The 18,165-nt window shown below is 39.0% G+C and overlaps 2 protein-coding genes across 2 annotated transcripts; one reads left to right on the top strand and one right to left on the bottom strand.

Annotated features, from left to right (window-relative positions):
• Window positions 1-5,707, bottom strand: LOC135764984 (uncharacterized). The gene is made up of 5 exons (XM_065275658.2): window positions 5,401-5,707; window positions 4,089-4,318; window positions 3,772-3,997; window positions 3,360-3,484; window positions 1-1,703 (listed from the first exon to the last, which is right to left on the bottom strand). The coding sequence occupies exons 2-5, from the start codon at window positions 4,309-4,311 to the stop codon at window positions 499-501; spliced, it is 1,779 nt and encodes a 592-aa protein (XP_065131730.1). The 5' UTR covers window positions 4,312-4,318; window positions 5,401-5,707; the 3' UTR covers window positions 1-498.
• A 494-nt stretch (window positions 5,708-6,201) lies between these two features.
• Window positions 6,202-17,893, top strand: otud4 (OTU deubiquitinase 4). The gene is made up of 20 exons (XM_065275660.2): window positions 6,202-6,690; window positions 7,624-7,707; window positions 8,017-8,067; window positions 8,253-8,299; window positions 8,823-8,895; window positions 9,465-9,546; window positions 9,634-9,784; window positions 9,873-9,921; window positions 9,996-10,119; window positions 10,209-10,273; window positions 10,362-10,462; window positions 11,902-12,017; window positions 12,099-12,237; window positions 12,675-12,798; window positions 12,926-13,010; window positions 13,219-13,283; window positions 13,972-14,713; window positions 15,722-15,892; window positions 16,005-16,045; window positions 16,140-17,893. The coding sequence occupies exons 1-20, from the start codon at window positions 6,535-6,537 to the stop codon at window positions 17,160-17,162; spliced, it is 3,489 nt and encodes a 1,162-aa protein (XP_065131732.1). The 5' UTR covers window positions 6,202-6,534; the 3' UTR covers window positions 17,163-17,893.
• Window positions 17,894-18,165: the final 272 nt, after the last annotated feature.

Genomic DNA, 18,165 nt, shown 5'->3' with positions numbered 1-18,165 from the left:
AAAATTTTTCTTGAATTATTTAGAAAAAAAGTTTTGTGGTTGTTTTAAGCACAAATTAATTTAAATTTAGATTTTTTATCTAAAAACTATACTTATTTTTTTTCTCTTCAAGAAAATGCATCATAATTTGAGATTTTTTTCATTTGTACTGAATACACACAAATATTCCAAGTCTAAAGTGAAGTATACTAACAACTAGTTCAGTAACGTATGAAAGTATAAGAAGCTCTGATAGACATAAAATGAATTCCACCCTGTTTTACCGTTATTACACATGAAAACTATTAATGTTTAACTTTTAACACTTTCTTTCTACATACATTATCCTATCAGGCAGATTGCTTAATGTTGCTAATCTATAGATTTCAGATTGTTTAACATGACAGATATATTTGATCGTAATGCAGAAGCGCTCTCTGCCTCTTTGTCTATTCATATAAAGAGTAAAATACATGTAGACATCTCACTAGAGCTCATGTTCAGTGTATGTGAATCTCTTTAGTTTCCTGGCGGTGTTATAAGGTCGTACTCGGCTTGCAGCACCAGGAAACTGTTTTGTCGGATTTTGCGCACCTGCACCAGGTCTCCGCACTCCTGCACGTGAATGATGCCTCTGTTGTCATGGTTACGGTCATTAAGCGAGATGGCGGTCCGTTTGCGACAGTGTTTCTTCTGCAGGTATCTGAGACCCACAGCTATGGCCATACCCAGCGCGGTGGAGAGGCCCAGCAGTAAACCCAGCTCAGGTGAACTCTGGCTGGGCACACGCTCGGGCTTCTCTCCTCCTTTCTCTGGAGCTCCAGGCGGATCTTTGGCACGGTCTGGTGGTTTGAGAAGATCTCTAGGCAGACCTAAAGAGACTCGAGGTCTGTGGGATAAGGAGACGGCAGCCTTTGTAGGCTTCTGTGATGGGAAGAGGTCAGACGGGAATCTGCGAGAGGCCGGAGAGGGTTTGGGATGGAGGAACGGATTAACGGTGTGTGAGGTCATAGATGGATGTGTGTGAGAGCTGTGTGACGTCTGGACGTTGTGTTTGTTTGGGATGTGAGTATGTAATGTTTGTTGGGTTGATGATGTGTCTATGTCAGTGTGTAGCAGGAGATCGGGGAACGTTTGTGTGTTGTTAATGTGACTCGTTGTCTTTGTGTTTGGAGAGCTGTAGGTGTTTTGGAGTGACGGAGTAACCGCGACAGGTTGTGTAGAAGTGGACTGAGATGTTTGAGTGTCAATCAATGTGTGCATCTTAATAGGTGAGATTGTGTGTGTGTGATATGGTTCAGGTGTGTTTGTGTGTGTGGTATATGGTGCATGTATTAAGGTCTGTGGGTTAAATGGTATAAGTGTGTTAGTGTGTGTGTTATTTTGTGAATGCACAGAGGTGTGTGTGTTAAATGTTGGGTGTGTGTTGGTCTCTGTGTTATATGGTGCAAGTGTGTTGGTGTGTGTGTTTAATGTTGGGTGTGTGTTATATTGTGAGTGTATAGAGGTGTGGGTGTTAAAGGTTGGGGGTGTGTTGGTCTGTGTGTTATATGGTGCAAGTGTGTTGGTCTGTGTGTTATATTGTGAGTGTGTAGAGCCGTGGGTGTTAAATGTTGTAAGTATATTGTTGTGTGTGTTATATGGTGCGAGTGTGCTTGTGTGTGTAGATGTGGTTGTGTGTGTGGACAGTGAGATGTTTTGGACTCTTTGTTCCAATATGGAAGCTGCACAAGAAACAAACAAACAAAACAATACAGATATAAATATACATAAATAAATCGGTTACACTTTATAATAAGAGTCCAAATGAACTAAGATATAAATGTATTTTTACTTAAACATGAACTAATACTGAGTTAATCCATGTACTAATCATAAACTAATGAAAAATCATCATTAAGAAGAACATGACATGTTTGTTAGTTAATGTATTTATTAACAATGAATTCATGAGTCATGTTGTAGTTAATGATGACTCTTCATAAGTGATTAGCAGTGTTTGGGGTAACGCATTACAAGTAACGTGCATTACGTAATATTATTACATTTCTGAAGTAATGAGTAAAATAACGCGCATTACTTTTTAAATGTGCACATTAATATTTGAGTTACTTTTTAAAAAAAGTAATGCAAGTTACTTTTTTAGTTTAATTAATTCGATAAAAAAATTATGGACTAATTTTAAACTGAACATAATCACATTATGCACTCTGAGATGGCAGGCCAGAGCTCGACATTTTTGTGATGAAATATGCGATTTCTGAATGCAGAACTGCTCTGTCATAAAAAACACCTGCAAGGCCTGAAAGAAATCAAGCCTCGGCCAAGAAAAAGTAACGCAAAAGTAACTAAAAAGTAACGTAAGCATTACTTTCCATAAAAAGTAACTAAGTTACGCGATCAGAACTTTTAATTTTCTGTCGGTCTTAAGGGCGATTTATAGTCGTGCGTAGGTCCTACTTGAGCCAAGTTGAGGAGTGATTTAACTCAAACTGCAACATAAGTCGCTGTTTATTTACTTCCATCATTGCTGGTCTTCTCAAATTATACACAACAAGTTGCTATTTCTTCTTCGTTTGTGGGTTTACTTGCTTAGCTTCTTCTTCTGTGACGACTTCTGCTGCTACTGTGGTTACACGCGTGATTACTGCCAACCAGCGGTTTCGCGTGTGTTTGCACGTCGACGCGGACGGCGACGCACAAGTATAAATGAAAACCGACGCGGAACCTACGCCGTCGCTGCTACGCCGTAGGACCTACGCACGACTATAAATCGCCCTTTAGTACACGATGTAAGAGTCAAGTTTTAAATAGGAAAAATATTGAAACACTTTGGTTATTTTTAGCGTGATGCTAATGGTCTAATCAGATTCAATGGATTGTGCTGAGCTATGCTAAAAGTGCTAGTGCCAGACCCGGAGATTGACTGAGTGGATTCCAAAACAGTAAAAATCAAATGTTTAACTCTAGGGGAGCTGGAAAATAAGCATATTTTCAAAACAGTGGCGTGTCGCTTTAACTCGGCATTACTTCATATTTAAGTAAGAATTAATTTAGGTATTAGTTCATTATGATTCATTGACCCTTATTATAAAGTGTTACCAATAAATCTGGTAGGCATGGTTTTATAGACAAGGGTTAGTTAAAGCCAGGACTAGGCCTTAGTTAAATGAAGATGTTTAAGCATCTTTTATAAACATGCCTTATTAGAAAAACACGTTGCTGGTGTGTATCTCGAGACAAATCAATATCATATTTTAAGATGTGTCTGTGCAAGTTATTTTTAGTTGAGACAGTTTAAACATGTGTTTTAGTCTAGGACTAATCTTAAGCCTTGTCTGTAAAGCTGGGGGTAAATGTGTGTGTTTGATGATAATCACCTGTCACATTCACTGAATGCTGTGTTGTGTCACCGTCAATAATGTGAGGACTCTGTGTCCCATCACGCACCACAGCTGATCTGATTCGAGCCCAGTACACAAAATAAGACTGAACCAATGTGATGCTATAGACAGAAAGAGAGCGGCTGATTAAAAAACTACAGAGTTTTTTCATTTTTCAGACATTCTCATTTTGAAACATGATAGCTGGTCCAAGCTCAGCTCAACCATCAGAGGGAAATCCAACCGTTTAGTCATCTTAACCAGATTAGACCAGCTAATAAACATAATTTACCATCTTGAACCAGGCAAAAAACACTAAACCAGTTACAATCAGACAGCTCGTTTAGATGGATTGGTCTAGTGATAAACCAGCACCCAATCCAAACCAGTGCTACTGATGTTCTCTTACTAAAATCTCAGGTCTCCGCTGGGCTGCGGTGGAGCTCTCCAGCTGAACGACAGGTTCCTCTTCAGCATTTTGTCCGAGTGTGTGACCGTATCATCAGGGTTGAGACAGGAGAGCGTGTGTGTGCTGGCGGGGTGAAGTGTAAACTCACCACCAACCACCCGATCCTCCAACACAGAGCGAGCCTGCAGCAGAAAGCCCATAAATGCCCGGGAGCTCTGCACCGTTACTGAGAAAAACAACACACACACACACAAGTCATAGAGTAATGCAAATTAAAATATAAAGAAAAAAGAGTGAGTGTGTATGTGTGTGTTTACCTGTGAGTGTGTGTTGCGGCAGGTACACAGAGCGACTGCTGCGTATTGTTATAGCAGTGTGTGTGTGTGTATGTAGTGGTAGAGATCTGATGTGTCCAGGCTTCATGTTCACACATGAAGAAACACTCGCGCCAAGAGAGAAACACACACCACAGCTGGGAAACAGCCAGATAATCACACACCCAGCCAACATTGCCTTCATCATCATCATCATCATCATCATGGACCTTCTACATAAACACAAACAAGCATGCATGTAGAGTTACAGAAAAACACCATAGACATCATGTATATAATATTACTTAACGAAACATGACAAAGCAACACATGTGTAACGCACATAAAGTGTCAAGAAGTGACTGCAGTGTAACATGCTAACAAAACAATGTTTTATTTATGCATGTAATATTTAAGCATATATTAAATGAATTAATTTGTCACACTGCAAAAAAAGACCTTTAACTACACTGTAAAAAATGCAGGAAGATAAAACAACTTGGTTTTGCAAGTACATACTATTTGAAGTTTTTACCTGTAATATCCCAGGTGAAAAATAATTCTATTAAAAATATACTTTTAAAAAGTGTACTAAGTGTATTTTCTACATTTTGTACTATTTTCGTCAAATTCAAATATAGTTAAGTGTATTCAATTATGTATTAACTTCAACTTAACATCTATTTGACTACACTTCAAGTGTAAATAGTATGCTAAAATAGAACAACTTTTGTTAAACTTCAAGTGCACTAAAATACACTACTGAAAATCAAGATTCATGAGCAATTAAGCACACTTACAGTACAATTGCATTGTATCACCATTTTTATGGAAATACACTTAAAAAGGCATTGCGGCGCAAATTATAGTTGTGTTTTAGTACATTTTGTGCATACACTAAAAGTATACTTTTAATAAGTACATATTAAATAGCCTACTCTTTATACTTCATGTACTTCAATCATATTTCTAAAGTATACTACTTTTTACCTTGGTAGGTTGACATAACTTATAAAAACTAATTGAAATTGTGTAACTTAATTTGTTAAGTTAAAGTAACATTAAATATTTGTTGATTTGAAAAAATGCTGCATTTTTTACAGTGTATTCTAACTTTAAATCATGACAATAAGTTCATATCCATATTAATATCAAATGCTTCATCAAACACTTACATTAATAAAATGCTTAAAATAAAATGTTCTCAATGATTCTGTTCTTAATCATTTTAACACAGATTTTAAAATAAATTTAGCTGTGTGCATTGTTTCTGTAAACAATTATAGCATTCATATGAAATCTTAAGCATACTTACACCACTGAAGATGCTTCTTAGTACATTGAGATCCGTATAACAACACAACTCAGTCTCTCTCTCTCTCTCTCTCTCTCTCTCTCTCTCTCTCTCTCTCTCTCTCTCTCTCTCTCTCTCTCCAGGATGTGCAACAGCTGTAGCTCCCGGATCATCATTGTACGCACGCGCGCACACACGTGCACGCACATACAAATCACAGCCAGAGTTTAGAGTAAACACAGAGTAAAACTTTATCATTATCATCTCAAATCTCTGACTTGAATACAAATCAACAGAAGAACCGTTATCTGCTTCAATGGTTGTGTAAAATCATGGATTGGTGTGTGTGTGTGCAGGGGCCGTCCGACCCACGATTTGCGTGAAAACACCGCACAGTCCCTTGGTCTAATGACAAGTACACGGTGTGTCAAAAGCTGTCGTGACGTTTTCCCGTTATCAAACAGTAAAATAAAGGCACTATTAAGACACTAATAATTGTTTTTAATAATAATTAAATAAAAGCTGTGAAACTTTCTTTTAAATTAATTAATACTATAACATTATATTACATACATATTTTTTTAATAATTAATCAATAATTCCATCCCTCCTGTGGCAGGCGAAGGCGGGAATCAGTGCGTCAGAAATTAATGATACTATAATTATTTATATCTCTAAATAAATGAATAAATATTAGAAGTATATTTTTATTTGATTTAACATTTTACCAACCGAAAGTATATTTGATTGTTTTTAAGTTTCGTTTCTCTTTCAGTTCTGATGCAGGATGGGTTGTGTAGTTTCACTTTCTTAGCCTACATTTCCCGGCGTCTCCTTAAACTCATCCAGTTTCTTTCAGTTTCTCTGCGGTGTCATCTTAATCCTGACAGAAAATTTCCAAACTAGTTACAATCCCATCTTCCTGAAGGGCCGCAATAAAGTTTCCGTCATTGCATTAACGTGCATGCATGCGTCTGCAGCGCTGCGCGTGACCTGGAAACCCGCTGAACTTTCCTCTGCACTGAAATCAAAAGTGAATCCAGAACCGCAGGAGTCTCCCAGACATGAGCTGACCGGAGTACAGTAGTGGTAAGAAAACTCAAGCATTAGATTTAGATAAATTTCTCGGGATTATATCGTGTGCAGTGGATCATCATGGAGAACCGGAGGGCATCGGCGGACGCGCAGCCGCAGCTGCCCGGCGACAGGACGCTCGAATGCCGCATGGATGAGTACCTGCGCTCGCTGGGTTTCTACCGCAAAAAGATCGCCAAGGACGGGTCGTGTCTCTTCAGGGCCGTGGCGGAGCAGGTCAGAGGATCGATCCTGAATTTAAAGTCATATTTAATGTTTCAACGAATTCACCTTTCTGAACACAACAACCCTACACATTACATGCACTTAAATCTACCTTAAACTCTTTTAAATGTGTCATTGCGTGTGCTGAAAGTTTTTTTATAAGGTTATAAAGTGAAATAAATGTTATTTCAGTCACTTTTTATGCCACTTGTCAACCAAACCTTACAGTTTGTCATAAAAGTTAATAAAGGATTTATTTAATCTAGAGTCAATTAGCTTTAGCATAGTAGCTTTGACAATTATTCTTGTTTGTTTGTCTCCTGAAGACACAATATAGTTTGTATATAAGCTAGTCTATGTAATCTCAAATATTTAAGGAAATAGCTCCAGCTTTTTAGTCTTTATAGCTTAATGTTGCATGCATTAAAACAAAAGGATTATTATTATATATTAAATATAAATAATATTAAGGTATTGTATAGTTTATGGCTTAAACATGCCTGCAGAAATCAAACCGATTATTTACTTCATGAATAAAGGATATGAATCCTAAATGTTTACTGGTCCCAGAATATGGTAAATATATGTTTGAAGCACCTGTGGATATGTTTAATGTGTGATGAATTATAACTTAAACTCATAAATCCTCATCACTCATGAAGTTGGTATGATCTGATCTGCAGTAAACCTGTTATTCTTGTTGTGACAGCTGAAAGTCCACACCTTAAGTCAGTGTAACGCTGTCTGATGTCACGGTTTATTATTGTTCTTGTTCATAATTATATTACATTAATACACCGGGGTAAACGCTTTCATCCAGAGCCACTTACCGTATATTAAAAATCTATACGCTTCCTGAAAATCAAACCCATGTTCCTGGTGTTGCTAGCACCGGTTGAGTTTTGAGAGGTGCACAGATTGACATGTGTGTTTTTTTATTGACAGGTTTTAAAGTGTCAGGCTTTACACTATGATGTTCGAATGGCCTGTGTGAAATATCTGCGACAGAACAGAGCCATGTATGAGCTGGTAAGATTACAGGAGATTGCATTATACATGTGTGTTTGTACATATATGTGCTGGTTAGGAATGACAGACTTGCATACATGCAATGACATGTATACTGCACATGCACCGGATGCACATTCTATGTATGCATGGAGCAAACTCTCAGACAATACTGCTGCTGTATCCCATAATGCAATCTACAATTATCAGATGAATAAACCTGAGATTGGATTAAAAATGCACAAAATAAAATGGAAAAAGAAGTGTGTGATGTGTCTGTTTGTGTGGTAGACTATTGACTGAGACCAAGATGTTTTTGTCTGTTTCTAGTTTATTGAGGGTGATTTTGAGAAATACCTGGAGAATTTGCAGGATCCACAGGTAATAAAACACGGCTCTACATTTACAGAGTAACTTATTTAAAACCTCATACGTGAACAGAGCTTGGTGTCTTATAAAACACACATCATATTATGCTTTTTTTTTATTTAGTTATACTTTTTAACTAACTAACCTTACACTGAAATGCAGATGTGTTTATTTGTGTATATTTGTTGTGTTTTCAGAGCTGGGTTGGACAGGTGGAGATCACTGCTTTGGCTGAACTCTATAAGTGAGAATACTATGAGTTTTTTGTGTTTTACTAATTTATTTTAATACAACTGTTAGCTGTTTTCAGTGTTTTTAGCACTTGATGTTCCTGGATTATTGATTGTAGTTGGGTTCCTGTTGCTTTATAGCCTGATGTTATGAAATAAATGAAAATAATGAATAAACAAATGATGTCATTAGTGAAAATGTTTTTTATTTTGGTCATAAATGAGATGTGTTGGTGTAAGATAATAATGCATTCGAATTGAATCCAAAATCAGTTTTCATTTTAAATAGGGGAAACATGTTATTGGGTCTGATATCGTATATATCATATTTCTGAACAAGATAAGATAAAAAAAGTTTACCATTCTTTTTTTATTTTATCTCTATATGTGGGCAGAAACAAATCATACAAAACAACATCTAGATTACTCACAATACACCATTCAACTATAGTTTGTGTCTGTCAATGTCACAACAGTAACATTGATCGATATTGTTTGTTTAAACTTCTGACAATGTCATTGTTTTGTTTTTTACAGGCATGATTTTATTATTTTCCAGCAGCCTGATCAACCACCAGTCAGCATTACAGAGTACGGATTCCCTGATAAGGTGCAAACAAAACTCTGACTTAAAGGGCCCCTATTATGCAAAATCCACTTTTACAAGATGTTTGGGCATAAATGTGTGTTGGCAGTGTGTGAACACAACAACCTTACAATGAAAAAAAACCACACACCCTACTTCTATTATTCCCCATTAAACCATTCTCTTGTTAATGTGATGTCACACAAGCAGAGCCCCGCCCACAGTCAATGACTAATTTCTCGCAAAAACTTTGTTAGCACATTGTAGCACTAATGTGGTTAAAGATACTATTGTCTTAGACTGTATTCTCAGCAAGAGCTCACTGTCTGTTGGTAAGGAAGTGAGGAGCCGTAGCTCATTTGCATTTAAAGGTACAGACACAGCAAACTTTTGCTCCCACCCAAATAGGGGCATTTTGGACATGCCATTATAAATGATCTGTTGTGTGTTTTGAGCGGAAAGTTTTGGGCACACTTGAGACTCTTAAATATTGTAAAAATGGGCGTAATAGATGCCCTTTAATGATTTTTCAGATTCTTCACACATGAGATCGGTTTATTGTGTGTAACCCCTGAAGTTTCTTTCTTTATCAGGTGCGACTGTGCTTCCTCAATGGAAACCATTATGACAGCGTTTACCCACAATCCTTTGAGAAAAGTGCTGCTGTATGTCAATGTGAGTGATGGGAATATTTAACTCTTTCTTCTGATGATGCAATGCTGTTTCTTGTTAGTGTTTAAGAATGATCAATCTTTCTCTCAGCGATCCTGTACGAGCTGCTGTACGATCGCGTTTGCGGTGCCGACCGCAGTGTTTTGACTCCGTGTATGAAGGGAGGTCGAGGACGCGAGAGGCTGGATTCAGAGGAATGTAAGAGCAGTGAAGAGTCGGACCTGGAGGAAGATGAGTTCTGGTGTGTGTTGTTAATGTGTCCGGCGGGGAACTGATGAATTGATGTGGTATTGTTCGGGTAGATAACAAATGTGTTTGGGTTTTATCAGGTCCAAAGAGAAGACCACCAGTGAGATGAAGACCAGACATCCGGCGAGGGTACTTCACTGTTTCTCTATTGTTTGTCACATTGTCTTTTCTCTCACACTAACAGATCGGTTCATGTTCTTTAGGGTCGTGGGAGAGGCCGAGGTCGTGAAGGGGCGCGTGAATATCTGTCTACAAAGGTGAAGAAATCCCTGAACCCTGATGTCTACAGGAACGTGGAATATGACGTGTGGCTTCGTTCTAAACGCAGTACGTCACTTTAATGTATACTATTGATTGATGAATTGAATCCATGTGCAGTATTTTCACTGAGTGTGTGTGCGTTTTTGTGATCGTAGTTCAGCAGCAGAGAGATTTTTGCATGGCTGCAGGGATGCAGTATTCTGTTGGAGACAAATGCAAAGTAAACAGTTTGTATCTGTCTGTGTTGATTTTATGACATGAACATTTTCATGAAGATAAGCATGTGAAGATGATGTTTTCTCTCTCAGGTTCAGTTGAGTGGCAGTAATCGTTTCTATAGTGCTTATGTTCAGGAGGTCAGCGCTGATAATGGACCCGTCACAGTCTTTATAGAGGAGCTCGGCAGACAGTATGTGTTTCTCTTTTCCTATGTATTAATCTATGTACACACCAACCTGATGCTCGGTCATTGGGCAGGTTTTAAGCGTCGTCCGAGTTCGTTTTTTGGTGTTGTCCTCATTAAAGTTACCATTGCCTGTCTGTAGCCGATTTAGTATGTCAAATCGGCGGTGTTGGATCATTCTGTTTAGCTCTTTGGCATAGCAAACCGGTTTACAAGAAAAAACAGAAGTGACAAAGAAAGCAAAAAGCAATGTCGATTTTTCCATCTCTCATTTCAATACGTGAATATGGTGCAACATTTGGTATGTCAGGGTAACTTTTGGCGGTGTTAGCTGACCTCACAGTCTTCTGTGGCATTGGTTTGGTGTGCCCTACTCCATTTGGGATAGCTTGCATGCATTTGTTAAAGGATTACTTCATTTTCATAAAAACATCTGATAATTTCATGTCATACGAGATGTTTATGTCTTTGTTCAGTCGAGAAGAAATTAAATTTTTTGAGGAAAACATTCCAGGATTTTTCTCCATATAGTGAACTTTAGTGGACCTCAACATTTTCAATGCAGCTTCAAAGGTCTCTAAATGATTTCAACCGAGGCATAAGGGTCTAATCTAGCAAAAACATCAAACATCTAGCTGTGTGACCTTACACTTGTGGATAATTTTAAACAATAAACTGACACAAAGACATTAATTCGTATCATTCCACATACAACAACATGGGAACGCTCCTCTTTCTCTACACTTGTAAACGCATGCGTGACCTTTCAACTTGATTACATAATGCATAAGGTTGTGCTTTAGAATATAAAATTACAAATGTATTTTCTTGTCCTTGAAATACATGTTGATATATGAAGGTTGAAACTAAATCAATTTACGAATTCAAAAATATATTTAATTAAGCTTTACTTTCTACAAAATTTTATTTGCATTTAAAATATATTTTTGGCCAGAGAAATTAATTTTTTGCAGTTATATGGAGAGAATTTCTGGAATGTTTCCTCAAAAAAAAAAATTTCGACTGAAGAAAGACAGACTTAAAAGTTTTTTTTTGTGAAAGTGGAGTAATCCTTTAATACATTTAAATACATAAACAGTAAAATCATACAAAAATATGAAATAACACAAATATAACTATGACAATTATGTTGAGACCAAAAGCATTAAAATGAAAACTTTATTTCTCTTATTTGTAATAAGAGAAATAAATATGTTTCACACAATTATAGTTTTGTCTACTAATTTTAAACATTTAAGTAAACACTGTTAAGATTTTGAAGTGTTTCATTGGTAGTGTAAATCCACAATGCTGTGTGTTTGCCTTCACCTTCCATAGTGATGAATGAATATTCAGGACATAAATCATTATTTTATCTGATGTGGATAACCAGTTAAATTGATTTCTAAGTAGTCCTACATATGTACACTTTTGTCTGTGTGTAGACACACGGTGCCGTTGTTGAATTTGCGTCTTTCGTCTGAAGAGTCTGAATCTTGGCAGAAAGTGTCTGAGAAGAGTAAAAGATATCCTGCACCAAACAACGGACACACATCATCTGGTATGTCTTTCATCTAATGATTGATATAACCCCTATCTTACACACAGAGTCATAGTTTGATGTGTTGATGTTTTTATGTAGAATGGGAGAACAGAGGAGGCCGGAGAGGAGGCAGAGGAGGAGGATCTTCTTCAGCTCCCGCTGGCCGTGTAAACAAACAGCACTCCTGGCCTCCTCAGAGCACCGCGGATGAACAGACGGGTGGACGCGGCAGATTCAGGTGTGCTTCACCTTACATTTAAACTGAAATCTTCTCTGTGTCACTTTATAGACAAAGGACCGGGTGTACCTCATGAGTCTTGAAAAGTGAAGCTGCTGGCTCTTTGATCGCCCCCTGGTGGCTGGCTGCAGTACAAGTCAAAAACCCCGCCCTCTCCAACGAATGGGACTCTGTTCTAAATAAAAAAATTATTTACACTTTTCGAAAGATGGTTTTGGTCCTTTCAAATAGTTGTTGTCACGCTGATATACGTTCAAGTGTTCGTTTTTGCGATAAGTAAGTTTCATTCAAGCAGTAATTTGATGCGTGTCGTTCTGATTGGAGTGGTTGAATTGGTCGGCCATCTTTTTTTACAGTCTATGCAAAGGACCTTTTAGTTGTGGTATAAAGAGTCAAATCTCTCGATTGTAACGCATGTATTATGTGTGTGTTTGCAGGAGATCTGATCAGCGCAGCAGTCCTGTATGTGTGGTTTCACAGATGAAAGAGGAGAACACTTTGCTGGAACTTTTGCACAAAGATGAACACAACTTCCCATCACTTGGAACAGCCCCACAAACAGTAAAGTCAACACAAACGCACACACACACAGTGCACCTTATTGACATCATTTTCTTCTTTATAATAATGTGTCTGAGTGAAACTTTACTTTTATTAACAAATATACTTTGTGTGTCTTGTTGTTCAGGTTAATGCTGGTGAGGTCATAAAAAGGGGAGGAGACAAGAAAAGCTCCCGGAAAAAAGATCACAGAGGTTCGGTCTCAGAGACAGGTGAGGAATGAAGCTCCGCCCCCTCTGATTCCCAGGTGTATCAGCTCCTTGTTGATTCCTGCCTTGCCCTGTTTTCATCTATGTTCATAATGCAAGCAAAAAATTAAGCTTACAGTTAGAATATTTTTAAATAATAAGTTTTTAACGCAATCTAGCAGCTGCAACCTTAACCAAGACCTAAAACTCCTCTGAATTGTGTTTTTATCAGACCTTACAGAAGCTCCACAAAAGCCTATTCAAGGACAAGAGAGTAACACTGATGAAAAGCATGAGGTGAGATTACATTAAACATCTTTAGACTGTTGATTATTACAGCTTTCTTTATGCATGGCATCAATACAGAACTTTTAAGCAGTGTTACAAATTTTTAAAGGTCACCTAATATGAGATTCACTTTTATACATAATTGTGTTGTGTGTCACCTGTGTGTACACAACCACCCTTTAATGATAAAAATCTGCACACACCTTTTTCTAAAACTTCATAAGACATTAAACCGTCTCATTGGACACACTGTTGGTGTTTTCTGAGCAAACTGACATCACTTTGCACAGGCCCCACCCACAACCATCCAAAGACCACTTTTAGGTCATCACTTCTACTTTAAATCTTCTTAACATTATTCATTACCACTGGTTTATTATGAACAACAAAGTAAGACGATTGTTTTACCAAATATTTGATCAAAACATGCATAGTTTTTACTGTTTTTGGATCAGTGAATGGTTTAGTGTTTTATAAGTTGTGTAAAAGCACCACCTAGTGGATAATCGTGGATTGCCATAAAAACTCATTATTGGCAGGGAAGCGTTTTCTCTTAAATGATGAGATAACTCGTCAATGGTGGGGAAAGCGTTAAGACGCCAAATTATGTTTATTTATAATGATTCCAAAGATGGGTCATGTGACGTTTAAACCAAAAACTCACAAACATACTGTATGTATTCATCTTGTGTTCTAGAGAAAGGTTACAGAGGAACCAGAGCAGAGATCTTCTTCTGCAATAAAAGAGAAATCTGTCCCTGCATCTCCTGCTGTCACCTTTTCTTCAGCCCCCAAATCTGCTCCAGTTCAGCCTCACACTGATACTTCTGCCCCACCTGCTCCAGATACAAGCGCTTCTAAGGCTTTTAAAACCACTCAGAACGGCTCTGCTCGGAGCACCAGTCGAGTTTTATCTGCTTCACAGTCTGTATCTGGAGAAACAACCGTTCCAGTTTCAACCCCTACTTCTATTCAATCTACCCCAGTGTCTATATCTTTTGGACAGATTGGCTCAGTCCTGACTGCAATTCTGCCCACAGCTGGACCTAATTCTGGTTCTTTCCAGTCCACTCAAGCAGCATCTCAAAATACCCTTGTGAGTTCATCTGCCTCCACTCAAGTTATCCCAGTTATACCACCTACCTCTGTTCAAGCACCCGCTCTATCTGTCTCCGCCCCAAATGCCCCTGTTAAAACCATCCCACCAGACTCTGTTTCCACTCCATCTGCCCCAGTTCAGACAACAGCCCCTGAATCTTCTACAACCCCTCCCACAGATGAGGGCAGTGCTCCAGCGGTAGACGTTCGTATTGGCACACCAACCACAAATGTCCCTCCTACCGCTGAGCCCGCCCAAGCTCCAACTCCAGTCACATTTCAGTCCTCACTCGAAACGTCAGAGCCACGACCTAGTGAGTCATTGGCTATACCTGCTTCAGGTAAATCTCTTATACCATTGCCTCTTTTTACAAAGACACATGTTAAAGAGTTTGATTTAACTTGGCTGTCATTAATATGGCAATAAAATGGCCATTTAACCCAGTAAATATTGTGCAATTGACTAGACCATGGGTAGGCAACGTCTGTCCTTAAGTGCCCATGTTCTGCAGATTTAAACTACAACCCTGCTATAAAACCTTACTTACAGCTGACTCTTACCGTGGGTTCACACCAGACGTGTTTGAGGGGTCAAATTCACGTCTACCACGTCTAGTTTGCCACTTGAACAGTTTGAGTTTACTCACTTCATTCGCGCGTGAAATTTCTAGTCATCAAGACATCACAGAAATTTGCTTGACGGGAGGGGCTTCTGCGACTCCATTCGCATCCTGGAATCACGTCACTACTAGAGCAAGCTACTGGCCCGTTTTATCGCCAAAGTTCACATTTTTAAACTCTCGCGTTTACCACTTAATTCACGCAACACTTAATTCATGCGATCTAGACGCGCGAATGAGGCGGATTCGCGTCTGCCGTGTTAAACGCCTCATTTGCGCCGCGAGACCTCCCTGACTTAACATTTGAAATCACTCGCGCTTGACGCCTCTACGCTGGTGTGAACGCAGCATTAGACCTTGATTAGCTATTTCAGGTATGCTTGATTAGAGCAGGACCTAAACTCTGCAGGACATCGGCACTACAGGATGGACGTTGCCTACCCCTGGACTAGACACTTAAAATAATCTTCAAGTACACTTGGGGGCATTTTCCCAGAAAGGGATTAGCTTAAGCCAGAATTAGGCCTTGTTTAATCAGGATATTTTAAAGGCATAATTTTATCTTCAGACACAACACTCGCACTGATATATTTTAAGATATGTCAGAGCAGGTTGTTTTCGGTCCAGACAACACGAACATTTAAGTTTGTCTGGAACTAGGCTTAAGCCCTTGTCTAGGAAACCACCCCCTGATGATTTCTATACAAAGGGTCTTTTCTTGTCCATCAGGTGTACAATCTGCCCCTGACCACCGGCCTCAACAACTCCTCTACCCTCCACTTCAGTGGTCTCAACTCCTGCAGGACCCACTTTATCCCGGATTCCCTCAGAATGAGAAGGGAGAGGGGGAAACCCTGCCCCCATTTTCTCTCTCCCGAAAAGGAGAAGACCTACCTCAAGGTAATGACCTTAATATAGTATACTCTACCAGCTGTGTGCCATTAAAAAAACACAGAGAATACAGAGAGAAAATCATGATTTTTAATCTTAAAAACATTCTGAATTATTTCAGATATCAATGTTCTCCGGTTCTTCTTTAACCTCGGCATCAAGGTATGCATTTGTGAAACATCACTATATCTTTGTGCCATTGACTTGGATTTCTTCAGAAATGACATCCACTTGACTCTAACATGCTTTTTCTCAGGCTTACTCTCAGCCCCTGTGGCCTCCAATCTCATATCTGGGTCCTCTGACGCAAGCCTATCAGATGCACACTCGAGCTCCACCGCCTCCTTCAAACTCTCCCTCTAACCCTACCGTCATGACTCAGTGGCAGCCAGAAAACCCAACACCTCCGCAGAATTCGAGTTCCACCTCTGACACCTCGTTGGAAAGCCATGGTCAAGCACCTGTTCCTGTTGGCAGTGGTCCTGTTGGATCCCTTGAAATGGGAGGATACCAAAATCAAACCCCACCTATTCAAATGCAGGCACCACTCAGACCAGCAGTGCATTGGTCTGTTTCCTCTGGTCCAAGTAGCTATACTGCTGCATACCCAGTACAGTTTTCAAGCCCACCTTGTGCACCCCCTGGAAATCAGATGTACCCTCCCTCATCAGTTGGATACCACCATGCCCCTCCTGGGAGGATGGACGTCGTTTCATGTGTTCCTCCATCAATGATGAGAGGTCAAGAGAATGGCCAGAGGTCCATGACAACCCAGTTTGGCTCTTTGCAGAAGGCTGCTTACTTTCCTGGAGGTCAACCTCATTTGGGTGGTCATGATTTCAACCCTATGAATATTCCTGTTTCCATGACAACAATGGAGCTTCCTTCCTTCGGTGGACATTGTCCTCAGCCTATTCCACTCCAAGGAGACGTAGTAGGATTGACTTCTTTAGCAAACGGAAACTTGGGTAGACAAGGGGATGTGTTCCCAATGAGCCTCCACGCCGGAGACGATCCCGCTCGACTCATCCATGCATATTTTCCTGATGGTGAGCAAGAGTTTATTCCCAACGTTGACCTCAGAGTCGGGCAGTCCTTCTACAGCCACTCCTACAAAGGTGGAGGAAGGCGTGGCCAAGATGATAGAGGAGGATACAGAGGGAGGGGCTACCGTGGCCGGAAAGATTATTCAGGCTGGGGAAGACCAGAAGACCAGCCGTATGTGAGTAAAGGACATCACGTGAAGCGAGGGATGGGGCCAAGGTCGGGCTTAGAGTAAGCATTTCAATAGATGTGTTTGGCTTCACGCAGTGCTGCGCAAAACGATCGAAGTAGCTCTGATGTTACACGCCTGCTCTGTGATACGTGAAGTCAAACACTTCCATAGATATTAATGCTGGATACACACAATCGTTCTTGGTTTACAATGACACCAGATATCCAAAATCTATTGTTTGTGGGTTTCATTCCTCTCTGTGTGGTGTTTTAACTTTTTTTCACGTTCTTATTTAAAAATAAAGCTATTTATTTCACCCGTTTTGAACTCACAAGGTCCCTGTGAAAATGTAAATAGGTTTGCATAGAGGTTGTAATAAAAAACAACCTTTTCTTGATAAGCATTGATGCCCTTAAATGCACATTAAAAAGCTAATACAAAAGAATCATTTTCACATATTTTAAGCTTGGCAAATCTGTGTGATGATATGAACGATCAGTTTTATGACATCATTTTAATTGGAACCATGGGTACTTTCAAGAGCTGCTCAAACTGTTCTTAACATCTCTGAATCTCATGTAAAACAAAAAAAGTTGAAATGGTGATGGTATCTCACTGACATTGAAGCATGCTTTTTCTGTTTGTTTTTTTACTTAAAATCTTCACCTTAAAGATTTGTTATTTTTCTGTAACGCACTTAACTTTTTCAGTTTGAACATTATAATACAAAGTGCCTAATTCATTTTCTGGTGCAAAGCTGCAATAAAGACAAAATAAAGCCAAGGAATATCTTTCTTCTTTTCATTTTAAGTCCGTTTATTCCAAAACAACACGACTGGGGCTCATAAGCCTTTGATGGAGAACAGTGTTTTGTGTAGCTGGTAGTGTTAGGGTTGCAAAGTTTTTTGGTAAATTATCGTAAACTTTCCATGGGAACTTCATCTGGGGAATTTTGGAAATATTTCAAATTGGAAACTTATTTGGAGATTTATATAAACTATATCATATACAAACATAAATGAACATTTTGTTTGTTTACCTTGCATGCATGTCTGCTTATGACCAA

The sequence above is a fragment of the Paramisgurnus dabryanus genome, chromosome 21 (genome assembly GCF_030506205.2).
Source record: "Paramisgurnus dabryanus chromosome 21, PD_genome_1.1, whole genome shotgun sequence".
Classification (NCBI taxonomy): Eukaryota; Metazoa; Chordata; class Actinopteri; order Cypriniformes; family Cobitidae; genus Paramisgurnus; species Paramisgurnus dabryanus.
This window is presented reverse-complemented; position numbering and strand designations above follow the sequence as displayed.